At 45.5% G+C, this 24,474-nt stretch overlaps 2 protein-coding genes across 2 annotated transcripts; one reads left to right on the forward strand and one right to left on the reverse strand.

Annotated features, from left to right (window-relative positions):
* The first annotated feature begins 493 nt into the window (after positions 1 to 493).
* On the forward strand, positions 494 to 17,204 carry armc2 (armadillo repeat containing 2). The gene is made up of 20 exons (XM_061092032.1): positions 494 to 676; positions 1,372 to 1,376; positions 2,097 to 2,312; positions 2,400 to 2,472; positions 2,774 to 2,939; positions 3,411 to 3,531; positions 6,248 to 6,319; positions 6,803 to 6,807; positions 6,968 to 7,063; positions 7,988 to 8,172; positions 8,278 to 8,380; positions 8,831 to 9,045; positions 9,673 to 9,818; positions 10,925 to 11,024; positions 12,020 to 12,356; positions 14,238 to 14,360; positions 14,471 to 14,584; positions 14,920 to 15,052; positions 15,743 to 15,897; positions 16,115 to 17,204. The coding sequence occupies exons 1-20, from the start codon at positions 494 to 496 to the stop codon at positions 16,249 to 16,251; spliced, it is 2,685 nt and encodes an 894-aa protein (XP_060948015.1). The 3' UTR covers positions 16,252 to 17,204.
* sesn1 (sestrin 1) lies at positions 17,205 to 23,379 on the reverse strand. The gene is made up of 9 exons (XM_061091037.1): positions 23,148 to 23,379; positions 22,334 to 22,399; positions 22,040 to 22,240; positions 21,743 to 21,925; positions 21,193 to 21,429; positions 20,767 to 21,018; positions 20,490 to 20,680; positions 20,241 to 20,385; positions 17,205 to 20,121 (listed from the first exon to the last, which is right to left on the reverse strand). Exons 1-9 carry the CDS (start codon positions 23,247 to 23,249, stop codon positions 20,035 to 20,037), a joined length of 1,464 nt encoding a protein of 487 aa, XP_060947020.1. The 5' UTR covers positions 23,250 to 23,379; the 3' UTR covers positions 17,205 to 20,034.
* Positions 23,380 to 24,474: the final 1,095 nt, after the last annotated feature.

A 24,474-nucleotide genomic window follows, 5' to 3' on the forward strand; every position in this document is an offset into this window, starting at 1 on the left:
AACAGTAATTTAATTAAGAAGCCAAAGTATGTCTTATGAGTAACATGGAGGAGCACCCCCATGTATATGTAACTATAATTTACATTGTTAGTTTTACATGGTGTGAACTTATTGATGCATACATCTGTTATCTTTAAGGACCAATGGAGGAATAGGTCAGCGATATTATAACTTTACATTTGTGTTGTTGTGTGATTTATGTGAAACAAAATAAACTTATGAATAACTTCCCTATATGCCATTGTAATTCCATCCAGGACCAGGCTTTGCGTCACCTCCACAGACAAAACTTTAAAAAAACACTGCTTTCAAACTCCTGTCAAATATGTTAAATCCATAAAAGTAGTTTTAAAACTCAGAGCTTCTTTATAGTTGTGTATCTGTAGGAATTTGCAGCAGGTTTTAAAGGAACAAAACATCTGGTTAGAAGGACCTGTGGAAACTTCAGCTTCTCTTCAGCAGCAGCTCCACAGCTGGAGCCACGCGCGTCCCCATGCTGCGCGCTCCCGCCGCTGCTCGTGCAGGTGTGCTGCTGGTTTCTGCTGCAGCTGGAGAAACGTGTCGCTGGTTTGACACATTTCAGCTCAGGTCCACTTTCCAGGAGGAAGCTGGGACTCCGTGTGGACCGACCCCCTTCCCCGGCTGCCTCCCACCCGGGATCCCACCCGGTCTGACGGTGAGTTCTCTTCTGCAGGATCCGGGAACGAGCCTCGTTCTCTGACCTCCGAACCCTGGACAAACTCTGTGTGAGTCGTCGAAAGTTGGACACACTTTCCACAGAAGTGTGTTTTTCAAATTGTTATTGCACCGTGTTAATAATGAACTCGTTTTAACTTCCGGGTATCGGGTTATTTTGTGACTTGGGGTTTTGTTGTCGAAGCTGCTCCCGCGGCGTTTGGTCACCATGGAGACGGAGCGTGAACGCGCAGAGGGACTTCTCTGTGCACTCGCATTTGAATTTGAAGTTGAATAAAGCCACAGAATGTGATGCACCACCAGACTTATATCTTATGATTATTATGATTATGATTATGATTATGATGATTATTATTATTATTATTATCATTTAGGAAAAGAAAGCAGGGACTTTATTCTTCATATTTTATTTCTGCAACACTGTTGTTTTTATTTTATCAATCAATCAATCCAATTTGATTTGTATAGCCCATATTCACAAATCACAATTTGTGTCATAGTGCTAAAAGGGATAGTTCCCCCAAAAATCGAATGCAGATGAAGTGAGGGTGAAGTGTTTGAGTCCACAAAAACACTTTTGGAGTTTCAGTAAATTAAGTTAATGGTGATCAATTCTTCAAACAACAGAAAAAAAACGTAAAATGTCTCCTTACTGCTCGTGTGGTGTCATCCAAGTGTCTGTAACCCCCGACATCAATCATTTAAACCATGTTTTTAGCCAAAACGTCCTTGTGCTTGGATCACAGAGACATTCAGCTGAAGACAGGGTGTAAATGAAGCTGTTTGAATAGTGGGGCTCAAGAAAAGTACAAAATCCTATAGCTCTAAACCACATACTCTGCTATATTTAGTTTTTGTTAAGTTAATATTCTTCGCAGGCTGGTGAGACTGGATGAGAACATTTGTCCATTGGAACAATGTATATTGGGAGGATTTGACTCCTTCAGTAGCTTCCATCCAAAAGCGACTTGGATTTTCTTGGTTTTCTTTCTCATCTAAATCCAGAGAGGCTTAATCCATCACAGTGAAATAGAGATTTTTTGTAAAATAAATCTGTCCCACATCCACCACTAAAATGTTTCCTTTCCCCAATCCTCATTTTGTTTTAAATATTTAGGGGGGGGGGGGGTAGCACATTGACACAGGATTGATAAATGTTGTTAATCAAGACTGAATGTATTGGTTTGTAGTAATACATTGTGGGGACTCAAAATGGATCCTGGATGTATCTCAGACAATTCTCAGAAGCATTTCCCTCCTAATGTTCTTTTTTCTGCTCTGCTATTATCCAAATTTTTTTATTTCCCATAAGTGATTCACCCTGTAACCGCTCGCATAATGAAGTCAAACCACTGAAGTCATCTGGAGTCTGTTTTGGCAAATGTCACACGGGCCTAAAGGGCCTCGATGGAGAGGAAACATGAGATTTGCAGCCCCTTCTTTCCACGCCGCAACTCTTTGAGGAAAACAAGTGCGGAAATTGTCAGTGAAGCCAGACAATCCCTGCGAGTTCAATCCACCCAGCGGCCGTTCACTCCCAGAGATGGACACAGGCAGCTTTTTGGAAAGAGCTCTGTGCGCGTGGGTCACGACAACAGACCTCCATCGACCTTCAGGTGAGTCATAGAGTCAACCCAAGTCATTTTTCAGTCCGGTTCTGAGGTTAATGGGAAAAAGTAATCGGCCATTTTTCCATGTTACAGTCTTCATGCTCAAAATTTTGATGCTCCCGATTCGAGGCCAGGTTCAGGGACACGTCTCTCTCCACTGGACCACGTGAGTTCCCTCACACATGTAAATCATAATCTAAGAAGAAATCCATTCAGATTTAGGTGTTTTTGGTGGGATTTTTGTTTGTACATTATCACGAAAACTCAAAAAAAATGTAGTGAAAGGGGCCTGAAATGAGATTCAGGATTTTAAGAACTGGGATTTTAATTTTAATATATGAAATCAAAGATAAGAGTAACAACAGTGATCAGATCTCTTTGCAGATGTAAGTGTTTTCACTGGTGGATCGAAGCTCTGGCTCATTGTTCTCACCATAATGCCGCTGATGTGTTATTCGCCGCTCCAGAAGCCAAAGTTTCCAGTGCCCGGTGATGCTGAGGATGCATTCAAAGCCCTCCCTAAACCCCCCGCTGACCCACTGGAGGTGAGGAGGGGGCGGGCAGGGACCCGGGCTCGTCTCCTCAGGGCTGGATCTCTCACCACGTTGCCTCCCGTCGAGGGACACACGGATGGTAAGGCCGGATAGAGAATAAGGAAAGTAAAAGTGTGAGCTACTGTGGTGAGCATCCATTTTTTTAAAACTGGTTTAAAGTGAAAATAAAACCATTTATTTGAGTCGTTGCAAGGTTCTAGCTCTTCTTTGCAGACCAGTGCTAAAGCAGCTTTAAAAGAAGAAATGAATAGAGCCATTCACATGCTGACATTACACCTGATTTACATTCCCTGCTGTTGGACCTCGATAGAAAAAAACTTAATTTACAGCTGCTGTGTTGAGAGGGAAATGACTCCTCCTATAAAACGACTCTGCTATTTAGAGCAATAAAACTGATAATGGAGTCCGACTGGATTCTTTCACCTGTTCACAAATATTGTGTGGGATGTGTTTAAATGGACACTTGCACTTTTGGCCACGTGAGAGACGTGGAAATGTCAGGGCGGCTTTCAGCAGTAAACCTGTAAATAACTTCTTTTCTACATGTCAGTGACACAAAGATTAAACCCGGGACAAAAGCCGCTGTCAGCTCAACGCCACCCGGGTACGGAGCACGCCACGGTCCACAGCGGTCCCCGCAAACCCGGCCCACACAGAGCAGCGAGTGAAAGGTAGTGTGCTTCCCTTTGACGTGACAAGATCTGCCCTTCTCTCTCTCTCTCCTCTGCCCTTCCTCCCTCCCCCTGCTCCCTCTTTTTGACTCAACTGACAGTCGGACAATGAGTTGAGGATTTATTGGTACGCAAAGGTTGCAGCCACGGCCATTAGGAGATGGAGTTGGTGCCTCCCCTTGTCATTGAATCCTCCTCCGCCTCCTTCTTGCTTTCTTGCCTTTCTCTTTGCTCAGTATGTTCAATTCATAGAGTTTCTAATGTCTTTATTTGTTCTTTTCCAAAACTTATTCAGACTGCTGGGAACAGAAAATTGTAAACAAATAGCTTTTCTGATATAGTTGTTATTCCTTGTACATTCCATATGGATTAACACGGGGAAAACGCTTATCAATGGTACGTTATTGCTTTTGAAGGTTTATTTGCATCTGCAGCTTATGCTTCTTAAGTTGCACACTTTTAATCACGATTGCAAAGGTTCATATTTCCTTTTGAGGGAGGATTGTGTTGAAAACAACTAAAGTACGAGACCCATGAACATGAGACAAGCTAAAGTTTTCAAGCCAGTATATCACTTGATCCAGAGGCAAAACCTTTCCATCTTAGTCTAGTGATGAGAGCTGCATATATGAAGTCAGTTAGACCAGCGATGGTGTCACGAACTAATAAAAGGAGCAAATTCTTCAACTCGACACATTTGACCCTATTTAAATCCTCGTATACTTTTCCGTGCACGACGTCTTGGTCAGATAAATCCAGCTTCTTGGCCGGGCTTCTTTCCCAATGAAATCCGCCTCGATCTGTCGTTACTTTCAAGTGTCAGCTTTTACACCTTCCCAGCACAGAGAGGCTAAAAGCTGGACTTCTTTCTGCCGACCTCATCAGCTGTGTGTCAGCACGAGGGCATAACTCTGGGCGTGAGGTCGAGGGGCTGTCGCTATACCATCCGTCCGCCTATCGATTGGGAGGGGCAGCTGAGGCTATAGAAGGGGGGGACAGACCATAAAACACTTTTACAGGAAATCTGGGCTCTCGCACATCCTCCTCCCTCCACAGCCAAGTTAACACGCAATGTTTATGTAACTTGTTGCTGACAAAGAGAGGTCCCGAGAGATCAGACTGTGGTCAAGTTATGATTAAAGAGGAGCGGTTTAAAGACTTCCTCCTCTTGATTAGCGTTACGTCTGAGTTCTTTCTCTTTAAGGTGCACTGGGCACAGACAGAACGGCAGAGATAGCCAAAGCAGAAGTCGACTAACTGCGAGTGGAAATAGACACAGCATGACAGATTAATATGATGAGTTGGATGAGATCTAAAGATAGGGGAGATTAGACGTCCACTACGTTCTTTTTCTCCAATAAGCCAGAGCTTTATAGCTCCAAATGGCTTTCTATTAGATTTGGGTACCCATCTGGGCAAGGCTGGCAGCGGCGTGTGTTGTGACTGCAGTGCACTGGCCGGGCCTAAGACAGGGATGAGGTCATGTCTCAGAGAATGCAGTATCACACAAAGAGGCCTTATTATCAGGCTCTTAATCCTATCATACGGAGCCAAAGCCCCCTCTCTGACATTCACCATGCCTCGGCCTGCAGCTCCTGCTGCATGTGCCCTGCGTGCCAGCTTATACCAATCACTAAATCTCCTTCAAAGTGAAAGTGCACTCTACAGTGACAACCGCGTGCTGTACAATAATGCTGGTGTCAAGCACCTTCTCAGTGATGCTGCAGTGGAATGAGAAGGAAACGTGTTTGAAATAGCCGGGGTCGTTGTGTGTCTCATACCTGTCAGCAAGACAATGAAATAAACCTCAGTCCAGTGTAAAAGCTCAAGCCTTTTTCTGTTAATGTCACGGGAGACTTCAGACAGTCCTGATGATATACTGGGGGTTACACTTCTCCACAGTTTTTAAGGCCGATTCACGCTCCTTTGTGAGATTTTCTCAGTAATAGAGGCGATTGGTGTGACTCAACATGCTCCTTTGTTCATCTCTATTTATTAATAATTATCCTCTCAGCTGCTCTCATAGTAATTAATCATGAGGCTCACCACCTCTCATGTTTCACAGGCTTTATTATATCACTCTGTCTGGGTGGGAGTGGAGCGGTGCAGACTTTACAGTGACACGCAGAGGTTGAGCTCCGAGAGTCGCACGCAGAGGGCAAGCCGCAACACATAGCATGACATGACCCAGCGCTTCACGACACAAAGACTGTGGAGACGGCCCACACTGAAAAACCAGGAGCTGCTTTAACCAGACTGCCCACAAAGCCAACATCTTAGTTCCTGTCTGTTGGAGATTGCCGTTTGACACAGAACAGACACAGTCACACAGACGCACACAAGCAGTAACACACAAAAAAACTAGACACACACACGTGTGTGTTTTCATATGAGTTCATGTGTACATGCAAAGGCAAACATTAAAGAAACAGCACCTGCACACCAGCCTCAACGTCTGCTGCAACAGTGACACCTAGTGGCACATGGTGAGCATACACCTACAGGCTTTTATCAGCACATCAGTCAGCAACTGTTGATGGAATTAAATTATTTGACACAATAAGTGCTTTAGTTGTTCCGTTTTTCCATCCTTTTTTAACATTTTACTTGGTATTTAATTTTGACGTCTACATGAGTCCAAACTGAAAGTCAGAAACCACGCCCTGTGTTCAAAATCTGATGTAACCTCACTCTTTGTGTTTCTGTGCACTAACAGTCGAATACAACAGGCTGATGTTGACTCAGGAGTTAGACCCACCGACTGCACAACAGGACGGAGAACAGGTTTGTCCACATACACTAAATTAACCTACCTGTGCGTTTTCCACTTTTTGACAAAACTGTGTATGTGTAATAGAAATGGAGTTGCAATGTAACATACCCCTCATCAACACCGTCTTTTTTACTTATTCTCTAAGATACCTGAAGTTAAATCAATGTTAACATGCCTAAAGATAATAACGCAATATTTATTCCTGGTCCCAGATCCCAAAAAAACAGTGACCCACGTCTCTCTCTGTAACTGTACAAGACTTAGTCAAACATCGATTGGGATGTTGTTGGTAATTTCCACCTCGAGAGGCAGCCAGCCAATAGCCGAGAGAGCTGTTGGTTTGGACAACCACAGTTTCCTGCATCACACTGAGCACGGGGTTATGCAAATGTGGGTGCATGGCGTGCAAGTGGTTGTGGACATTTACATTTACATGCACAAACACGTGTTTTCACAACACGTGCAGACAATTTCACATGAGCACAGAATCATTTTAAGAGGAAGTCGGGCTGTGGACGGTGACCTTTCATTGTGGCATCAAACTTCCTGCAGGCTTATTTTAAGACGGTGAACTTGTGAACCGCGCTTGCCACTTGTGTTCACCGTCTGCATTCGGAGGTGGTGCTCTGTCAACACTGCAAATTATCTCACCGCACCTTTCAGGAGACAACGCCACAAGCACGGAGGAGGATGCAGAGTCATCGGTGTGGAATAATAAGATCGGTGTTCTTCTGCAACAACTGGAGAGTGTGGCTGCAGGTAATGTGGCAAGTGCATTGAACCTCGGTAACAAAGTGCAAACACATGACATACATCAGTCATTTGATCCAAAGAATAGATTGTTTCTGTCACCCACTCCACTCACAATATTACTTTTAGTTAAGCTTCTTTTATAGTGTTTCCCCTTTTTTTTGCACAAGCAGATTGCTATTCATGAAGTGTGATAAAATCAAAAAGAGCTGTGATTTCCACTGTTGAAAAAGTCAAACAACACAAGTGATGTTATGTTTGGCATCCGCACGGAGTTGTCTTTGCCTGAAACTGCCGTCCCGCACCCATGAAGCCAAATCTAGGCCTGTAAATATTTCAACACTTTGTCATTTAATGGAAATTTCATTTGAAAGATAAATATCAAATATTTATTGCCTCCAAGTGCCTTGTGGCTCATGCATAAAGCACCTATGAGATGCCGTGTTGAGTGTGAGACTGCAGCCAGGCCTTTTTGGAAATGGTCGAACTCTGTTATTTATGCAGGGAAAACATTTATTTTACCTCAAAAACAAGGAAAAGGCTCCACCCTCGTTCTTCCTCTGCGTCCAGATTGTAGCCGCCTGTTGCAGAATTGTTTCCCTGCAATTGACCATTGAAACCCAAAGCTGCTTCTCAGAAAAGGAAGAGGGATGTTATTCTAACTGTGTTATTGATGTCAACCTCGAGTTCCTTATGCAGATAATAATTGCACTCCATGGAGAACAGAGCCTAAATGTACACATAAGCTCCACAACATACACAAAGCCTCACTTGCATGTATTTATATGGACGCACACATGCCAACACACACACACACACAGGCAAGTGTTTGCTTTCTCTGTGAATGTTTGACATGTTGCCCTGAACTTAACCTCTGTTTATTTATATATTTGTTGTCGTATTTTGCGATATCTCATTTCCCCGCGATGGCAGGCAGCTCCGAGGTCTCGGTGGACCGTCTGTGCGATTTGTGTGATGGCCTCCACGGCACCTTGGCACAAGCGGACATGCTCGGCCGACTCTGTAAGAGGAGGTCGGGGATCCTTCGAACACTGTTCCGCCTCATCGACCTCAACTCTGCCCGGCTCAACCTGCACATCGCCAAGCTCTGCCTGGCTGTGAGTCATCTGCGTGTGTGTGGGTGTGTGTGTCAGCTTTTCTGCCACTTAGTCTCTCCAGGGCTGTTAATAGAAAAGTTTTTGCCTTTTTCATTTTCTCTCCAGCTGTGTGTCAGTGGGAACAACCTGCTCAACATCTGCAAGCTCATCTTCCAGATCAGCCGCAGTGAAAACAATGACGACCTCTTCCAGAACATCTCTATCATAGGTCAGCATGAACTAATTCACTGGTCTCCTATTCTCTACCAAACTCTGTTTTTAAACATAAATCCTTATTATCTCTGTCAGAAGAGGTTGGGTTTTCATATGCATGTATTTCTTTCATTAGATAGCAGGATTACGCAAACACTTCTGGAAAGATTACCATGACACTTGGTGGAAGGATGTGGGTTAGGAAAGAAGCCCGGATCAGGGGGCAGATCCAGGTGTTTCTTCTTTCTTTTTTTTTACATCGTGAGGGCATTTAGCAATTTGGTGCAAATAAAATCCGGATCTAGTGGATTTAAATGTGGTTTCATAAAGGGACTGTTGGGCCTTGGTGGACATAAGATCTCTACTGCCGTTCTAGTTTTTATCTGGTTTGATTTGGTGCCATTTTTTGTGAACCCCGTCATTGATGACAACAGTAGATGTTTTCTTTTTTTGAATCTGTGTCTAGACTCGCTGCTGGACTTCCTGCGCATCGAGGATGTGTCCACATCAGGCGAATCTCTCTTGTACTGCGTCGGTGCTCTGAAGTTTCTCTCGGGAAACGGTGCCATCCTCAGACTCCTGCTGCACAAGAACTGCATCGGTGTTTCTCAGACACTCATCCAGAAGCTTCACACGGTGGAAGACACTCACTTCAGTATAGCCGGACACATCGTTGTGCAGGTGAATCCCTTTCTACATGCAGGGAGGCAAAGAAAAAGTGGTTCTGGGAATGCAAAAAAGAACTAAATGTGAAATGTTCCTCTTTAGGTGTGTTTGTTTATGTCTGGTGTGTGAGCGGCTACAAGAGCATGATGTTCTTTTCTGATTTAGACAAATCCAATTCCAGTGCACGCCCTGTTTCCCTTTTCCGTAAACGATCGCTGTTTAACCGCACGCTGGCCCGAGCGAGCGTCTCCAGCCAGCGCTTCATTTGATATCCAACACAAGTCATTATGCTGTTAGAGAAGGGGGAAATGAGCAGACCATTACTTTCCAGAACTTTCAGTGGTGCCGTGTGGTGGAAGTTTCTGTTTCCGTCCTGTGATAGAATGATTTATGCCCGTGCTGAATAGTTTCCGGTCGCTCTGCTGCATGGCGTCCTGCACAGGCCGGCCGCCAGCCTTAATGAGCATATAACCGACATTGTGCACTGTGGCCACAACACAACACTGACACGCAATACTGCCCTAAATGCAGACCAGTGAGATGCTTGAGATGTGTGCAGACTTCTACTTGCTAACACACACTCTCATACCTCTCCCTCGCCCCCTTTTTTATCTCCCTCTGTCTGACCTCTGACCCCTATAGCTGACGGCGACCCTGAGGAACCTCGCCGATCATCCTGACTCCCGGCCGCACTTTGTGTCCTTCTCTCTGCTGCCAGAGCTTTGTCTGGTGCTGCGCCGTCACCGCAAAGACCAGGACATCTGCACAAACATTTCCAGAATATACAGGTAGCACACACACAAATGCACACACACGCACACACACACACACACACACGCACACACGCACACACACACGCACACACTTCCAGATGGTTGAAATGGTTTGACCCATTGTCTCGCCCTCAGCTCACTGATGTAAACAATCACAAACTTGAACATGCTGAATCAAAACAGACCATCACTCACCCTCTGTTCATTGTTCACCAGCAGTCGCTCTCCCTCTTCAGTAAATCCCCCCTTTTATTTTACTCTCTTTCATCATGTCTTTTTATGGCGTCGGGTCTCACAAAGCAGGAGATATGTAGCACATGGGGTCACACATCTGTGTTTGCATCCACACCACAGCAATAACAGCTCAATTCTGTTTATACTTTACCGATCTCAAAGTATAAATGACTTAGCATGCAAACACAAATATACATGCCCATATTTGTAGTGTACATGTCACTGGTCTAATGAAAAAACACTTATTTATATGTAATAATGCAAGTTTTTTGTTATTTTCTTTGCTGAACAATTACAAAAAACGAAATGTCTTGGTGTGAGGCGACAGTGCTGACTCCTGTACCAACGTGTCCCTGCTCAGAACAAATGGTGTCCAATGTGTGCCAGCTGGACTCTTGACCTTTCATGCAAGTACATGAGACAATTGTTTCATGCAAAAACCTGGCAGACGTCTTTGGCACCAAAGTGACTCGAGTCCCGGTGACCCTGCTCCGGCAGCAGGCCCCTCACTTCGGGCTCAATATCCTCGGACCTCAGTGTCTGCACCAAACATAAATGTTGATCCAATATACTCACATCTTCACATTCTCACTCCAGGGCTCCATCCTTCCACTCTGGGTGAAGCACAAAACCTGTTTAGTACTTGAATTTGTAATCAAATCTGTTTTTTCCAGTGTAAAATTTAAAGAATTTAACATTTTATCAGGTCTCAGTCCTGAAACAAATGGCTGCTGTCTGAATATTTGTCTCCCAGGACGATGAAAACATAAGCCAAGCCCTACTCATCCATTAGCAGTGTTGATTTAATATCTCCTTATTTAGTCAGCAAAGCAGGCAGTCAGTGGGTCTAATGGTCATTGGTATTTGTTGTCCTCTCTCTCCCTCAGTAAACTCTCCTCTTACTCTGAGTGCCGACTCGCTCTGGCCCAGACCCCCGACTGCTACCGACTATTTTTAGAACTGCTGAGCAAACATCGCCAAAAACAGGTGAGTCCACAAGCTCTCCCCTGTGTGTGTGTGTGTGTGTGTGTGTGTGTGTGTGTGTGTGTGTGTGTGTGTGTGCGTGTGTGTTTGTGTGTGTGTAGACACTTGAAGACAAGCGTTTCCAGCGTTCATGTTAGCGTCCACTAATCATGTTTAGATTAAGATGTTTATTTACGGCAAGTCCAAGCACAGTTACGGGACATTGTGTCCATCTGCATCTAGCGTCCATGTTTCTGTCCCTGTGAGTGCGTGTGTGTGTGTGTGGGTGTGTTTTGACATTTAATCATCCAAGGAGGTGCTGAGTAAGTCAAGGAAAAAGGAGGAGGGAGGAGGAGAAAGGAAAGAAACAAAGGAGGCGAGCTTGAGTAGAGTGTAGAGGTAATGGGAATACACACGTCTCCACCACGCCTTTGTGTATCCACAGTAACGCCATGTGACGAGCAGCGAGTCCTGGGACGGTACGTCCTGTCCTTATACCAGCGTTACTGTACATTTATGGGAGGAATGTGTGTGTGGTCCTGACTCACCTGGCCCTGGTGGGATTTACTCAGTAGCTTCAGGATACAAGTGTTACATGCAGGATGTTATTCAACATCTTTATTCTCGCTGAAGAGCGATAAGTCATGAAAAGCTACTCTCAAAAACGCTTCTGCTCCCAACCCTCAAGGGCAGATGACTGACAGGTCAAGCTCGTGCTAATGCAGGTTTAGGTATTGACTACTTTCTTCTTTTTTGTCTGTAACAAGTCGATCGAAAACAAAGAAAATGAGTTGCATTCAAAAAAATGAAAATAGCCTAAATAATGATATCTCATTAATTAGACAAATAGTTATTGAATATATTAAGATGTGATAAATGACAGCTTTAAACCCAGGAAAAGCTCTAAACATGTCATACACTATCTTGCATTGACTCAATTGAAACGCTGTAAGAGGAAATGTTGAACACGCTTGAAAACATATTTAAAGGATGCAAATTAACCCCTGACCCCCACACAGGACCTGGTCGTGCGTCTTCTTTTCACCCTGGGGAACCTCACGGCCAAAAGTGAGGAGGCTCGGCTGCAGCTCTTCCAGTGCGAAGGCTGCATGGACACACTCCTGCAGCTGTATGACAGCTACCAGCGAAGAGACACATCACCACACACTCCCACACGGGCAGGTGAACCCTCCCCACCTCCTGGCAAACCTCCGGCTCCTCCCGTCAGCCCGCAGGAGCGTGACGACGTGCTGGTGAAGCTGGTCCGGGTGCTGGCGAACATGTGCATCCACCCGGCTGTGGGTCCGGCCCTGGCGAGCGACCCAGCCTGCATGCAGCTTCTGATGGAGACACTCGGTGAGCAGAGGGCAGGGAGAGCTCAAACCAAGGGGGTTGTGTTTTCATCTGTGTTTGTTTGTTAGTCAGCCGGATGACGCACAAACGACTTAATCGATTTCCGTGAAATTTCGTGGAGTTGTGGGGCATGAAGGAAAAAGCTATGCGATTTTGGTGCAGATCTGGATCGGGACGAAGATCCAGGATTATATATACATTTTTCTTTTACTGTTTTTAACATAGCGTGTTTTGTAACATTTTTCATGGACGTCTCTGAGATTAATTGATGGATCTTGATGAAAACAATCAGACGTGTTGAGGTGAATAATATTTGTTTGTGCAATTTGATACAGATCCAAATGAAAATCTGGATCTAGTGAATTTAAAAGTGGTTTCATAAGGGGACTGTTTGGCTCTGCTGAGTAACATTCTAGTCCAACAGGAGCAGATGTACAGCCATAACACCTTTGAATTTGTCCCTTTTGTCAATATTATCTCTCTGTCACACGGAAGGAACAGTGTGTGACAATGTGGAGATCTGATAAGTCTAAAAATAGCCGTTGGGTGCATTGTATGTACAGGAAATATCTGCTGGGTGCCCAACCACTTCCCCTGTGCTGGGAACAAAACACGACATTTGTCAAAAACAATCTCCTCATTTTGTCTCTTCATTCCCTCGCTCGCTTTCCTATCACTGCCGTCTCTTCAACTCGCAGCACATCCTCTTTTTGGTTAACCTGTTTTGTTTTTTCTGAGACTGACAGAGCGAAGCAGCATGAGCAGGATGTTCTGTCTCATCTCACAGACGACTTGGTTTGTGTGTGTGAGAAATTCTCCCATGTGGTTTGATGGTTTCAGGACAGGTTGAGCTGATGCGCAGGTGGGTGTGAAACTTCTCAATTTCTCTGCTGCTGCTGCAGCCGCCCACACACGCTTCGTGGCAGCTGGGAGAGAAAAATCACACACAAACAAAACACAGGTCAGACTTAAGTGTATAAAAAGGGTATGAAGGGATTAGTGATGGAAGCCAGTGAGTAAGATGGGAAGTAACTGAGGACAGAAACATAAAATGAGCGTTTGAAGATGGTGGTTGGTGTGACAGCTGGGGACAGGAAACCAGAAATCTCAGAAGAGGATGAAAGAGCAGGTTTGATCGATGAACTGTTTTGATCAAGTTCATGACAGGATGAGCTGCTTTACATTAGAGCTTTGAGGAAGGGGGGGGGGGGGGGGGGTGGAGAACAACAAAGAGCCATTTCCAGTCAGACCGAGAAACAAAATTCTATGTGACGCAGGCGACGGGCTGACAGTGAAACCGCAATATCCACGATTTATGAGCGAGCGCGCGACATCTGTTGCTATATCAGGAGCAGACTCGGTTTCCGAGGCGCTGCTTGGATGGGGACACGGTGACCTTTGTACGCAGCTCGTGATCAAAACGACAACATCACAACCAAAGTTAACTGGATAAAAGCTGCTTTTATGATAATGTCACACTGTCTCTATTGGTGTGGCAGAGCTGTAACATGCATAAAGACTGGAATCTGCTCGCTTTATTTCTGCATGTATTTATACTAATAACTGCATTACACTTTGCAAACTACATTGCAGTTGTGTAAGGATACATTTTGTACATTTATTTCATTTTCTTAACATCAAATTGAGTATTTCTCATATCACATGGAGGCTTCATATCAATGATCAGTGAGCAGTTTGTGTCAGGAGCATTAAGGCCTGATCCTCTCGGTCATGCAGTGTGGAAGCTCCCTCTGTTGGCTGCATTTCATACAGGAGGGGAAAGACAAACATCCTCTCAGAGATCTTTGTAAGACATCATGTCAAGCACGGGTTAACTTTCGCCTTTTTCTTCCTGTCTTTCTGTGTGTGTGTGTGTGTGTACAGAGTTGAGATCCGTGCAGGAGAGCGAGGAGCTGCTGGTGAACGTTGCCGCCACCATCAACAACCTGTCGTTCTACCAGGAGCAGAGCTCTGTCCTCAGACGCAGTCAAGTCGCCATCACGAGGCGTAAGAAAGAGACTTTAACGCAGAAATGAAAAATAAAGACACTGACAGTTTGCTACCTCATGATCCCAGATTCCTCTCTTCTCTCTGCTCAATCCGTATGTTCACTTCAGTGATGCTGAAGCTGGTGCTCAGCTCCAGTATGGACGCCATGCTGGAGGCCACCCGTGTGTGTGGGAACATGTCACAGTCCAAGGATGTGCGGGACTTTATTATGCAAAACAAAGGTATATTGTGAACACAAACTGAAACAGACACACACAAAACAAACCTCCAACCTGGCTCAACACTTACACAATGTATTTTTAAGCCATAATGTTCTACTTTTGCAGACAAAGTTGCACTAAAGGTGAATTGATTTTATCTTCAAAGCACATCCCTCAGTGCAGAGCGTAACTCTACATATTGTTTTGTCATGTTTGGCCTGCACTTATCTACAAGGCCAGTTACAGTCAGTATAAACACGCCTGCTCCACGCCGGTGAGCTCTGTTACCTTTTGTCCTGCTTTGTCCTCGTCCGCTCAATCCCTCCATCTTGTTCCTCCCCTGTCTCTCCTTGCAGTGCACCAGTTTGCTGTGACGCTGCTGGACTCTAAAAGAAGTGAGATGTGTTTCTCAGCCTGTGGAGTCCTCACCAACCTGGCTCTGGACCCTCCCAACAGGGCCAGTCTCTCACTGGAGGGGGCTGCTGCCAAGTAAGCACCAATACACTGTGAGATTGTTGCCATGAATATAAGATGTACACATATATACATAAAAAGTACGGCCTTGTATTTGAGAATTCAAAAACAGCAAACTGAGCAGCAGCTTTCTGGTTTCTTGGCTTTCGGGTCATCCTGTTTGCAGCAGCAGAGTAAACATGGCTTTTGGGAAATATGGTCTTCATTTTCGAACAAACATGAGCACAACAACTTTACTGGCACGAACAAGATGCCACTAATCGTCTCAGCCTTGATCTTATTTGTTCACAGTAGTTTTGTTTTACTAAGTTAAGATTTTCTAACATCCATTCATTTTCTACACATGGTAACTCAGAACAGACTCTGTGAAATGATCCTCTGTTTGTAGTGTGAGATTATCACTTCAAAAAGTGAGCTTTGAACAATCGAGCTCTTATTTGCCCCCTCACACACACACACAAACACATGCACACACGCACTCACACACACACACACGCACTCACTCTCACACACACACACACACAGTCCTCTTTTAGATGAAGGCCCAATGAAGTGGAGCTAATTCCCATAAACCTGCTGGTCATGTGAATCCTGCTCCCTCCAGTCATATGATGTATTCCGTGTGTGTGTGTAACTGTGTGTGTGTGTGTGTGTGTGTGTGTGTGTGTGTGTGTGTGTGTGTGTGTGTGTGTGTGTGTGTGCCAGGCTGCTGGACTGTCTCAGAGACTTTGGACCAGGTGACTGGCAGCTGGCGGGGCAGGTTTGTCAGGCGTTGTGGAACCTGATCGGTGGCGGTTCGGAGAAGCTGCTGGATGCTCAGGAGAGCGAGTCCCTGCTGCAGATCCTCACTACCTACTTAGGTTGGTGTCGTTATTATTAACCCTCACACAACAATGGAGGAAGCCAATCTGAGGAGAAGCTGCTCTGACTCACATCAGTGGCCCTCAGGGGGAAGGGACAAACACACTATCCTGAACATTATACCTCAGGGGTTTTGTCTGGGAGCTGTCTGAACACTAAACACAAAACTATACAAAGATTAACATGATTGTCCACTATGTCTCATTTCATCCTTAGATGAAGAGGAAGCTCTGAAGTGGATCGAAAATGAAGATATGAGGGATTATCACAAGGCATGCTGGGAGTTGGAGTTCCTGCCTGTAGCTCAGAAACTGATGAAGACACTCCCGCCTACGCAGCAGACGTGTGAGTGACGCACTGGGACACGGGAGTTTAGGGTCGTGTTGCCATAGAGGGAAAGAATTTCCTTCATTCTGTTAATATTCAAAACTATCCTCTTATAAATCTTAAAGGTGGTTGTAAAAAAGAATTGTCAGTTGCAGAAAATGTATGAAAACACCCTTAAAACGTGTCAGACCACTGCTGCTGCATCTCCACCATCCAGCCATATGCTCAGGTATGTTCCCATTGGTTGACTCATGATGATTATCGATGCCGTCTTTCATGAATAATGAAGCTACTGACGTTTTACAGCCAGGTATAAGGCCCACAGTCGGTCAGTCAGATGTTTGGTTGAAAAGCGTCAGTAGCCTGATAGGTGATTGCGCAATATAATCACTAGACCCAATCCTCATGAAACTGAAAAATAATACGTGTGAAACTGTGAAAAATTCATATCAACAACTCTTGTTTGACAAATACTTGCACTTCGGTTTGTGTATGATGTTTATTTATTTTCCGTGTCTTTAATACTGACTGCTTGTTTATTTTAATTTTGTGAGGGCAAACATTCACATGTAAGTGATCTTCAACAAGAAGATTATTCTCGTTATTCCATCGCCGTGCACCCGACATATTCCTCACAGTCTGGAGTTGAACCCGTTGTCACTTTCTACCATTTTTTTGGATATTGACATTGTCGATATTATTGATTGTAACCTTTTCAACCATTTATGCACTTTATCTCCCATAAAGTTTGCTGAAGCCTTAATCTCTGCATATCCTCACCTGTCAGGGTCTTTCCACACTTTACAGATTGGATTTGTTTTGTCAGTACACTGTGTTGTTGTTGATAGTTTTATCATAATTTAGTCTAATAAACTGATGACTAACCTGGAATTCACCTCTTTAAATAGTAATGTATGTTTGTATTGCTTGTGTTGTGCCGTGTGACAGTGGACCTTGTTGATAATAAAGCAGAACAAAGTGGGGAAAAAAATTTTTGCTTCTCAGCCTTTATTGTTACACAGATATGGGGCCAGGCAGTGCTCACAAGTTACACCAAGTAGCCTAAGGAACAGTATTTTTAAATCACATTGTTATTACAACAAAACAAATCATGAACGGCACTTAATGCAAATGACAAAACATCCGTTTCCCCGAAATCACACACAACAGTGACCTTCAAACAACCACAAGACAGGTCGATGTTTCAAAAACCCCTTAAAACAGCTCATTAGCCATAAGCTAATAACAAACATTGTTCTCTACACAGAATTTCTCAGGTCAATATGAACAATTGACAGTTGGCCGATATCAAGGTTGCTCTAGAAATGCTTCCTATGACGTATATTCATGGTTTCCGTCATAGGGGAAAGCCGATAGATATGAGAAGGCAGTTTGGTCAGCGGGGATAATCGAGTTTCTGCTGGTGATCGTGTTTTGACGTTCAGGCCTATGTGGCCCCGATGGGCGACACCCTGAAGTTACCGACAGATTAACAGACTCACGAGGATTTGTTCCCCGGTGAGGGGCGACAGGAAAAGCGAGGTAAAGAAATCCCCCTCAACTCCATCTGAATGTTGGTCAAGAGCACACAAAAGAAGATTTTGACCTCTCAAGCTTATACAGTAAAACAAAACTCACATGAAAAGTCCCTGGACTGCTCTGATGACCAACAGGACCATCCCCCTGAGTTCAGCCTACTTTCTAATGACGTCTGCTTTGTTGAAATAAGGGATGTGAGGCCGACACTCACGTCTCAGTTAGTCATCTTTTGCATAAAAGCACTGAAATATGCTTCGTAATTACCACAAGTTAACAAATGTCCCGTACTTGTGCAACTGATGTGGTGGAAGTGAGCCGATGGTGACAGTGATTGTGCTGTGTGACTCTTTGATTCCTGAATCGTGTAGGCCTCTCCACATCGAAAAAACAATCTCTTTGATAAAGCAATGAAATTACTTAGGAGAAAACTACGAATGATACACAACAATTCGATATCATAGTTTTATTTTTTTCCATCTTTTTCATAGTTTCGTATAAAAGTGTCAGTAACTGACATCAGTCAGAAGTCTGAAAAAAACTCCACTTCCTCTCAAACCACTTCCAAATGTACCATTCCTTTTTTTCATCATCACCACCCTCCTCCTCCTCCTCCAGATATCACTCATTCATTCATCTGTCTGATTCTCTCAACACAACCTCAGGAGAATGCAGTACTTAACTGGTTTTAGTAAACAAAAACAAAACATTAGAGGCTTTACACCTCCGTTTCAAAATAAAAAAAATAAGCTGCTTTTGCACTTGTTAGACTTCCCCAGCAGGGAAATAAGCACAGCTACAACCTCCTGCGCTCGGCAGCTGATCGACCGCAGCCGGCCCTGTGTGGGCGAGCCGGCTCCCCGAGCAAAGGGAACCCGGCGGCCCGGAAAGAGTCTCTGCTCAACAAAGAGCACTTCTCATATGTTTCTTATAGTGAAAAAACAGAAGAGGTATTTATTTACTGGTAAAATTCACAATCCAAAGCTTCAAAAGTGTTAGGGCGACCAGGCAGCTGGGATAAGCGGAAGACAGATAAGGTGTGGTTAGGGCAACCGGAAGCAAATCCCTCCTGGAAAACCTGGTTTCTAACTTTTTCTTAAGATTTTTTTTTTTCTTTCTTTTCTCCCTTACCAGAAAAATAAACAACATCATCATCAACAAATGATAAAACAGTTATCTCACAAAAACAGAGCTACAGCAGAAGCAAGAAGTCTTTCCTTCTAGGTGCCTCGCTTACATTTTTTTTTCTTTTTGACACATGAAATTCAAAGACGTACTTTTTTTTCTTCTGTCGTGTGTGAAACACACACACACACGCGCACAAACACACACTCACACCTCAGTCATCATGAACACAGAAACTCATCCACACGTGTAAAGTCAAACTCAAAAAGGGCTCAGTGTTCTTTGAGTTTCTCTCCACACCTCTCCAGGTTTCACACAATCCTTGGATTAGCTTAAATTGACATTTGAGATTTTGGGTTGGGGGGGGGGTGAGGAAGGGGGTAATGCAGTGGATTTCGAATGGATAGGGGGCATAATGAGGTGGGGGTGGTTGGGTGATTGGGGATCAATATGATCCCGCTGAATACAACATGGGAGCAGCAGCATCAGCACGTATGCACACTGTGCTGGATCGTTCAGGCACACGTAAAACAAAACACAGCCCAAAGTTAACGCTTCCATCTCCACTAACAGCAACCACATCGACAACATCCACATCTGCTAATACAAAATAAAATAAAAAATGATACGTCAAGAAACTAAACAAACATCATAGTGACGACAGGTTCAAAGTGCAGACTCTGTGGCTGCACGGCATTCTGGGGATTTTCTACAGGAGAGAGAAGAGGTTGGCAACCGATGTGTTGCCCTGTGCTGGGATACTGAAACGTTGTCTTCCCTGGATGCCTCCGGTGTCAGTGCTCCGGCCCGGCACAAACCCCCCAGCTGAGCAGGAGTTTGCCCCAGGCTGACCTCTCTTGGTCGCTTTTGGCACTGCAGGCAACACAGACGTGTTTGTGAATCCACTTGGAGTTTGAGATGACTTTTCTTCTTCAGCAGTTGTTTTTTTTTCTTCTTTTTCTTGCTTTCCATTTGTTCTGATCCTCTTCTCAACATCCATCCAAGAAGCACCGTGACAACCCAGGACTCTCCTCCAGATTTTTAAACCCCCTCCCTTGCTCGCTTTGATTTTCCTTTTTCTTGGCGTGTCCCATTATGAGCAACAACAACGACAGTAAAAAGACAACGATAAAATTGCCATAAGCACTTCATGTCATGTAGCGGGTGATCGCTCTCAGAGCGTATAACAGTTCTGCTTGCATTCGCGCTTCCATAAGAAGCATATTAACATGGACCTGCGGGAGACAACAAAAAAAAAGAGAAGAGACAGACTTTAAAAACTGAGCTAGAGTTTATCATTTTGAAATGGCTGCAAGTAAGAGACCAGGAAGGAGGAGTGAGGATTCTGTCTCACCTTCTCGGAGTGCTGAAACTGCCTCCAGAAACTTTCATACATTCGTTTGGTGGTCTTCTCAGGACTACACACCATGGTCTTGATATAGATCTTAAAGCTACGGTCCAGAAGCTGGTTTATCTCTCCATAATCATAGTCATCATACCTGAGGACGGCAGGAAACAACACCTTTAAAACACGGTCGCAGCAGAGCAGATGCAGTATGAAAACTTCTAAAATATAAGTTAAGTCACATATTTAGCGACTGACCTGATGCCAAACATGCAGTGGATGTAGTTCCAGATGGCCCTACGCAGCATGCTGGTGTCCACATCCTTGTGCGTTGCCATGGTGTTGTAGGTCAGGTTGTAGGCCATCTGGAACTTCTCGTCCAGCATCTGACCCACATCAGGATACAGTCGGTTGACCAGAGAGAAGCCGTGATCCTCCCAGCTGTAATCCTGAGGAGAGGAGGCGTAGGACGGTTATAACACATGCTGCTTTAGTACTAAGTGCTCGTGTTGTCAGATCCGGTCTTGATCTATACCTGCACTCTGAACGTGGGCACGTGCTCCCCCCTCCTGGAGAAGTCCTTGTAGCCGTAACTGGGGTCCTCAAAGTGTCTTGAGATTTCCCTGGAGGGGACAGACTCCTCGTCCTCCGCTGTGACCACCAGCATACTCTCCGTCTTCTCCCTCTCGAAGCGGGTCGCCATCTCCTCCTGGCTGGCCTCCTCCTCGTCGCACTCCTGCAGCTGCTTCATGCGCTCCATCAGCACCTCCACCTCGCCACACACCTCCTAGAGAAATGAATATCAACATCCACTCTTAAGGACGGGTCAGAGAAAACCTTCAACACCTTCACACACACAGGAAGTGAAATCCAGGGCTAAAGAAAACCTCAACATGTTCTCACTTTTATCTCTCTAGCTCTCAGTGCACACACACACACACGAGATCCCTTCACCACTCACCTGGTTTCCGAGCCGATCGTCATGGTGATAAATATGGCCGTTGCCGTTGGCGATGTCACACAGGCAATACTGGCTCAGGGAGGGGGGCCTGAAGGTGTGTCCGCCGTCGCAGTGGATCTCGGGCATGATGCCGCAGCCGAACGTGAAGGAGGCGAGGGAGTGGTAGTGTGTGAGGAGGACCACGGCGTGGATGAGCTCGGCCAGGGACCAGCTGTGCTCCTCAGCTTTCAGGAGGCGCTGAGAAAAAGTGAAAAGGAAAAAACGTGTGAGCAACGCTAACCGGAGCCAAACGGTGACTTCAATGTCCCTTTTAAGGAACGGGAAAATATGTTTTCGCCCTTCAAATTCAATTTATGGTCTCCTCATTTCCCTGCCTCACCCCCTGTTGCCCTCAGATCCATCCATTCCCCACTCCCTGTCACTGTCCATCAACTGCTACACTCTCTTATACACAGATACAGCTGCAGCTATACACTTGCAGCCACCTATGATCTCAGCCTGTTACATAAGACTTTTCATATCCACGTCCACCCCCCACCCGTTCCCTCACCTCGATGTGTTCCTTAGTGAGCAGCCAGGGTCTGTGGGCCAGGATTTTGTTGATTTCCCCGAGCTGCTGCAGCTTCTGCGGCGCCTGGTCCAGGCCGTTCAGCCACTTCAGATCCCCCCCGACCTGGAGGAAGTCGTTCACATGCAGGTTGACCAAGTAGGAGCACTGGTGTCTAGCTGCCGCCTGCAGGATCACAGAGGAACAATGAGTTGACCACGAGCCGTGTAACTAGTTGACATAAAAAAAAGCAGACTAGTCGTTCATTAGAGAATCCATAGGGGACGGATGTGGACGTACCATGATGCCGATGTAGTGTCGGTAGTGCAAAGACAGGGGTCCGTCCATCTGCAGCAGGTAGTGCTGCGTCCGGAGGAAACTCTCCAGGTACTGGGGGTGGAAGCCCATCACCAGGGAAATGTTTTCCAGACGTCCGAGGGCTGCGAACGCATCCTCGAATATCGATTGTGTTCTGGGGTCCACTTTACTGACTTGAAGGATCTGACGACAGAAATATTAATTCAGATCAAATAACAAAATAATAGTGATAATCCTCGGTTAATGGGTTTTAAATGTCAGGCAGGACGAGCGTACCTCTTTTTCAGGGATAAATCGGCTTGGTCCGTTTCCTAAGGGTCTTGGGATCCTCACTCCCAAGTCCTGCAAGACAAAAGAAAAACATGCACTTTAAATAAAAGGAAAATACTTCTGTGGACATCTCGTTTCAACTGTCACTGCATCGCCTCAAAAGAACGAGAAATACGATTTGTCGATTTGTTTGTTTTTTCCCCCGATCTGCTTAGAGTTGAATTGTATAACACTGGCCTCTCGTCCTACGCGCAGTGAACGCACCAGTCAACACATTAAAAAGGGGAATTAAACCGTTTCGTTATCGATGAAGGATCCGAACCCGCAAAGTGACAGTTCCTCCTCGGGGGACAATGAGCAGGACAGGGACCGAGTCCGGTAACTTTCCGATACGTGTCGGGACATGTCCCCTGGTGGACACTCGGTCCCGCAGCACAAAGCAGCGGAGGATGAATGAATGACCGGGACGGAGGCTTGTTTTTCAGACGTGACACCGGCTTGAAATCACCCGTTTGCACTCGACACCGGGAGGAATGGGTTTTGAAAAGCATGCACTGTGAAACGATTCAACAAAAAATGAGAAAAAGCAGAAAGTAGTTCTCGCTCTTTGACCACAAACTCTGCGGCGTAAACAAGTCGAGACAAAAGACTGCAGCGGCCACTTTGTCTCAAAGACGACAGAACAAACCCAGGACCAGGGGACAGGAATGACACGTTTCATATAAAGCCTCAAAAACAATCGAGCTTTCCAAAGATGCATTAGAATGAACGAGATGTTTATTCTCCTTCTCCTCCTCCAGCTCCTTCTCTCTTCTCTCACCTTCTTGCCGAGCGGCTCACAATGGGAGCACATCTTTAACAAGCCTGTCACCGAGAAGCAGCTGTTCTCCACATGTTCTCCCGGTGCCACCGAGTGCCTCATCTCGCTTCCTGTCCGGTAACCGGGTGTGATGTCAGACTGAAGAACCGTTCCCTGGACCCTGGAGGTGTCCGTGCTCCTCTCTTTGTTCCTCCACTGAAGCTCCACAGCTCCGGAGCTCGTCAGCTGTTGCAGCCCCAGCAGCAGAATGACCCTCCTCCCTTTGCGTGATTGACGTGGGGCCTCGACCAATGGGAGGAGGCGAAAACAGCCCAAGAGTGGCCAATGGGGTGGCGGAGGTGTACGTGGGGGCGTGGCGAGAGGTGACAGAGAGAGAGAGAGAGAGAGAGAGAGAGAGAGAGAGAGAGAGAGAGAGAGAGAGAGAGAGAGAGAGAGAGAGAGAGGGGGGTCCAAAACGTGAGCAGAGAGAGAACAATCGCCCCCTCGAAGAAAACAGCATCACTTCTATCTCTCTCTCTCTCTCTCTCTCTCTACTTCCCCCCCCCCCCCTCTGCCATTGATCATGATCCGAGTTCACTGTCGTGCACGGATACAATCACTCTGATCAATAGTGAGATCGATCCTGGGTGATATGGGGGGTGGGGGGAGACATGCAGTGATGCTGGAAATAGTTTTCTGCAAAAAAACACTGCCAAATCTCCGGGGAACCTGTCGTCTGTGTTTGTTTGTTCACTGGTGAGAACAACAACAACAACCTGAAGTCAGCTACTGCATGCACCAGCCAGCCAACCAACCCCACCCCCCTCCTCCTCCTCCTCAGTGGGCTGCAGGAGAAGGTGGAGGTCGGCCGTGTGCACAGATCAGCGGCAGCAGCACGCAGCTCCAGATGGACGGCTGCAGGACCTGCTGCAATAACAACAGACCGTCAGTTAGTGGTTTTGCACCAGCAGCCTATCAGACCGCAGATAACGCCATTCCTCCACCAATGGGCCGGGGCTGAAGGGAGTGCTTTAAGAAGAAGCCAAGAGGAAGCAGAGATAAGGAAGGCAGCTCCTTTGGCTTTGTTTGTCCCAGCTTGACAATAACACCTTCGCTGAAACATTGCATAAAAGGTTTATCACTCCGCTGTGGTTCGAGAGTCAATAATTACTCAGAGTTATATCAGATTGGATTTGCTAAAAAAAAACATGTGCTTCTAATTTTATATCACTTCATAATATCCACCTGGTTTCCTTCAGGCATGTCTGCTGGGGGAGGTTTTATTTGTTCCAGAAAGGCTTCACTTGTCTTTGAAATTCCTGGTAAACAGCAGATATAGAAGTTATAT

Source organism: Limanda limanda, chromosome 18, assembly GCF_963576545.1.
Source record: "Limanda limanda chromosome 18, fLimLim1.1, whole genome shotgun sequence".
NCBI classification, from domain to species: domain Eukaryota; kingdom Metazoa; phylum Chordata; class Actinopteri; order Pleuronectiformes; family Pleuronectidae; genus Limanda; species Limanda limanda.